General features: G+C 46.4%; 1 protein-coding gene across 1 annotated transcript in view; it reads right to left on the reverse strand.

Annotated features, from left to right (window-relative positions):
- Positions 1-1,590: 1,590 nt before the first annotated feature.
- LOC113980228 (serine/threonine-protein kinase PAK 3-like) overlaps positions 1,591-3,889 on the reverse strand; it is a gene marked incomplete at its 5' end in the record, with an annotated part of 3,968 nt that continues 1,669 nt past the window's right edge. Inside the window, 4 exons of the mRNA XM_027707466.1 lie at positions 1,591-1,716; positions 2,423-2,560; positions 3,033-3,229; positions 3,525-3,624. Coding sequence (XP_027563267.1) covers positions 1,591-1,716; positions 2,423-2,560; positions 3,033-3,229; positions 3,525-3,624 — 561 coding nt within the window. The remainder of the gene's footprint in view (positions 1,717-2,422; positions 2,561-3,032; positions 3,230-3,524; positions 3,625-3,889) is intronic.

Genomic DNA, 3,889 nt, shown 5'->3' on the forward strand with positions numbered 1-3,889 from the left:
GAAAACCAGAAAAAATCCAAGTGGTCACTTTATAATTGATGAATCAACCCCTACTTGGAAGGTGCCACTGATGAAAAGGTAATGAAATGCATCATTGAGACACAGTCCCAATCTGAAAACAACAGCTGTAGGAACTCAGCTTCAAACTAAGATCTAAAGTCATGCACAGAAAGTGTAAAACCCTGTTCAGTGTCAGAACTGGGCATGAGGGTTTTGGTTAGTTTGTTTGTTTGCTTTTTCAGTCAAGTAGTACTTATTCAGATGTATACAGGCTCTGGAGCATCAAAAAAGGGTGGTTTTCTTTGTGGGGTGAGTCCAGCTGTAGGACTAGACTGGGAAAAAACATTACTGTTGCTAGGACATGGGATGGAAAATCCAAAAGTAGAGTATTGTATCACTAGGTACCTGCACTCCCTGGCAGGCCTGGTGAAAGTGTCTATCAGGTCTAATTTGCAAAAGAAATGGTCTTTGAAAGTCAAGAAAGACTTACAAAAATTTACATAGTAAAAAATTATTACTGAGTCTTTTTTCTTACTAAAACTTGGAAAAAAAAATTCCACTGACCACTCAGCAGTCAGTACTATTCAATGTGGAGGTAAGTATATAGATTAAATAATAAAGCATGGATGGAATGCCAATATTTGTACTAACCTCTTTCATGTTTTCAGCTAGAGGCCACAGTGAATTTAAGAAGGACCAAGTTTAAAAATAGTAAGTGGACTTCTCAGTGCAGTGTGTGCATAACCTTGGAAACACAAGCCTTTGAGAGACCAGGGTCAAGAACGTAGGGAAAGCAAGCAAGTTTTATGGGTGGGTAACATCTACATTTTCATTCAGGAAAATTAAAAAAAGATTCTAACCCCTTAGAATTGATGGCATAAATTGGTTTGATGGCCTAGACAATGAAGATGCTTTTTTTATCTGCACCCGAGTTTCATGTGTGTTTCAGGACTTCTGGACCTTATTCTGAACTCTCTGCTATGTCTAACATGTCTAACTGAAAGACAGGATATTGAATTCCATGAATCACGGGTGCGTTGAGGGTGATTTTTATGATACCAAGATTGTAAATCTCATTTAAAGAAAAGGTGACAGAATAGTTGGACTCGTTGAAGAATGATGTGCTGGTGAAGTGTTGTGGTTTAAGTTACCAGCTGGGCTGGTAACTAAGCACCACACAGCCGCTTACTCACCCCCATCCCCATCCCCATGCCCATCCCCATGCTCATCCTCATTCCCATGCCCATCCCCATCCCCAGTGGAACAGGGAGGAAAATCAGAAGTAAAACTCGTATGTTGAGATAAGAACAGTTTAATAATTGAAACGAAGTAAAATCCAATATGAATACGAATAGCAATACTAACACTAATACTAATACAAATCCTAAGAGTAATACTAATGGAAATCCTAATTGTAACAGTAGTAAAACGAAGAAAGGGATGAAACCCAAGGAAAACAAGCAATGTACAATCCAGTTGCTCACCACCTGCTGGTGGTGATGCCCTGTGCCCTAAGTGACCCCTCTTCTGTGTAACTGCCCCAGGGTATACACAGAGGGGGATGAGGCTTCTTCAGTTTTGTTCTGAGTTTCAGCCATCGCTGGAACTGGAGGAAGGCATCCCAAAACCCTGTCTGCTGGCCTCCCTCAGCTGCTCCGCTGCATTGATCAGGGTCGTCAGGCCGGAGAGGGGCGTGGCTGAGAGTAAAAATGGATGCTGCCCAAAGGAAAAGAAAAGAAGTGAACCATTACTTTCCAAACTCAGTTCCTCACGAGCTCAAGCAGTATTTCTCGGGTTCCCAGAAATGTGCAGAAATAGGACTGAGGGGACCATCTGCACCTCTGTCTTCATGTCCAGGACCTTGTTATCCCAGGCAAACGTGGCCCATAATCCTCTTAACCCATTCTTAAGCTTGATGGGGTATTTGCCCTGCCAGGGCTGTGGGAAGGCTGCTTGTTGTGCCAGGGCTTTGGCCCTTTCAGGCAACTCAAACTACTTCTTTAGGTTCCTCTTTCCTAAAGACGTGGGCTATTCTAGTAGTCAAAAAAGATGAGGAGCATAAGCTGCTCTTCAGGAAACTCAAGGTCACCAAGAAATGTTTATCCCAGTAGGGTTTGGGCTCACGGGGAGCTCCCCCCAGCCCCTTCAATCCCACAGCCAAGTTCTTGGACCACTTGGCAGGCACTGATTTTATTGGGTTCTTCCACCACCAGCACAATTTCAGGGCTCCGTTCCTGGCCTTAGGAACCAGAGAAAACTGAATATGCTACCTTAGATACAAACCAGGGCCACCAAAATGATCAGAGGACAGAACATTTCTGGGGATTAGTACGAGGTGGGGGACCCGATGCCTTGGAGTTTAGCAGACGAGAACACCGATGCATGGGACAGTTGTGTCACTGGCAGCCACTTTGCATTTTACCTGCAGAAGTTCCTCAGCAGACCATCGACTGTCCTCGTCTGCCTGCAGGCAGCAGTTCAGAAAGTCCTGCAGTGCAGGGGACAGTTTCTCGTGGTTTTGCAGCTCCGGTATCCCATCGAAAAAGATGAGCTCCATGGCCTGGAGGAAAAGGAAACACGGGACTTTACCTCTTTCTTTCATCTCCCTAACTGCTCACCCAGACCCCATTTTTGACGCTCCATCCTCCAGTGGCAGTTTCTTCCCGGGCAGAGGGTTCCAAATGATTTTCCAACACCAAGAAAAAGGCCCCAGTGCAGCCACAGCTCTTCCAACATCCAAATGATCTTGCCTTGACAGCTGATTTAATTGGCTGACCAAGTTAGGAGGAACTCCATCAGCAAAAGCACATTTTGCTTCTCTGAGGACGGACTTGACAGGCTTTCCAGGTTATTTTCAAGAGTGACGCAACTAAAGCTAGAGCAGATGCAGATGTGCTCCAGGGCCTTTGTTTTGTTGGCTTGGCCTTGGCTGAACTAGTTCCAGCTGGTGGCAATGGGATTCTTTCTCATGGGAGACAAAACATGGGACAGATTAGAAAGACAGTGGTTATGTGGTAGTATTTGCACCTTACCCTGTGAGGAGGCTCCCAAAAATAAGGAGGTTGTCCTTCCAGCATTTCTATCACCGTGATGCCCAGTGCCCAAATATCCACTTTGGCTCCGTATTCGTCTTTACTTAGATATTCGGGCGCCATCCAATGTGCCGTTCCAACGAGTGAGCTTCGTTTGCTCTGCTCAGGTGTGATGCGAGCAGCGAGACCAAAATCAGCTGAGGACAAAAGCCAGGATCATGAAAGCCAGCCTGAATCATGAAGCCAAGTGCAAGAGTTGCCCACTAGAAGCCTGAGGAGGCTGAATCCAGCAGGAAAAGCAGCCATGCTCGGTTTGCTCAAGGCTGTAGCCAAGGACACCTTGTTCCTCTCTGCACGTTGCAAGTGTGCTCTCAGCTTGTAGCAGTGCTCCCTGCACTCCCACAGGCACCGCTTTGTGGAAACTGGCAGGCAGTCTCCAGCAGCCCCACGCGCCACACCCCGGGAACACCACGCCTGACCAAGAACACCTACCCAACTTGACAGATCCATCCATTCCAAGAAGAATGTTCTCGCCTTTGAGATCCCTGTGGATCACTTGGCGGCAATGGAGGAACGCCAGCGCTTGCAGGCACTGAGAGAGAAAAAAGAAACAGGAGAGTAAAAGTGAATGACCCAATTTCATCCCCCAAGAAAGGCAATGGCTTTAAAGATTTCAGTTCTAGGTGAACGGTGCGGACTGGCAGACCATGGTGGCGTCAAGAGGAAGAGCTTGCTGCTGCCTCCTCACTAGTAAACCCCTGTCTTTCTAAGGGAAGGCACATTCCCTTTGGAGCTTTGGAAAGAGAAACGGCAATTGTTGTCACACACCAGGTTGGGTGGAATGCTCTCCCTTTCAG

The sequence above is a fragment of the Neopelma chrysocephalum genome, unplaced genomic scaffold, assembly GCF_003984885.1.
Source record: "Neopelma chrysocephalum unplaced genomic scaffold, ASM398488v2 Primary Assembly neopelma1_93119, whole genome shotgun sequence".
Lineage (NCBI taxonomy): Eukaryota > Metazoa > Chordata > Aves > Passeriformes > Pipridae > Neopelma > Neopelma chrysocephalum.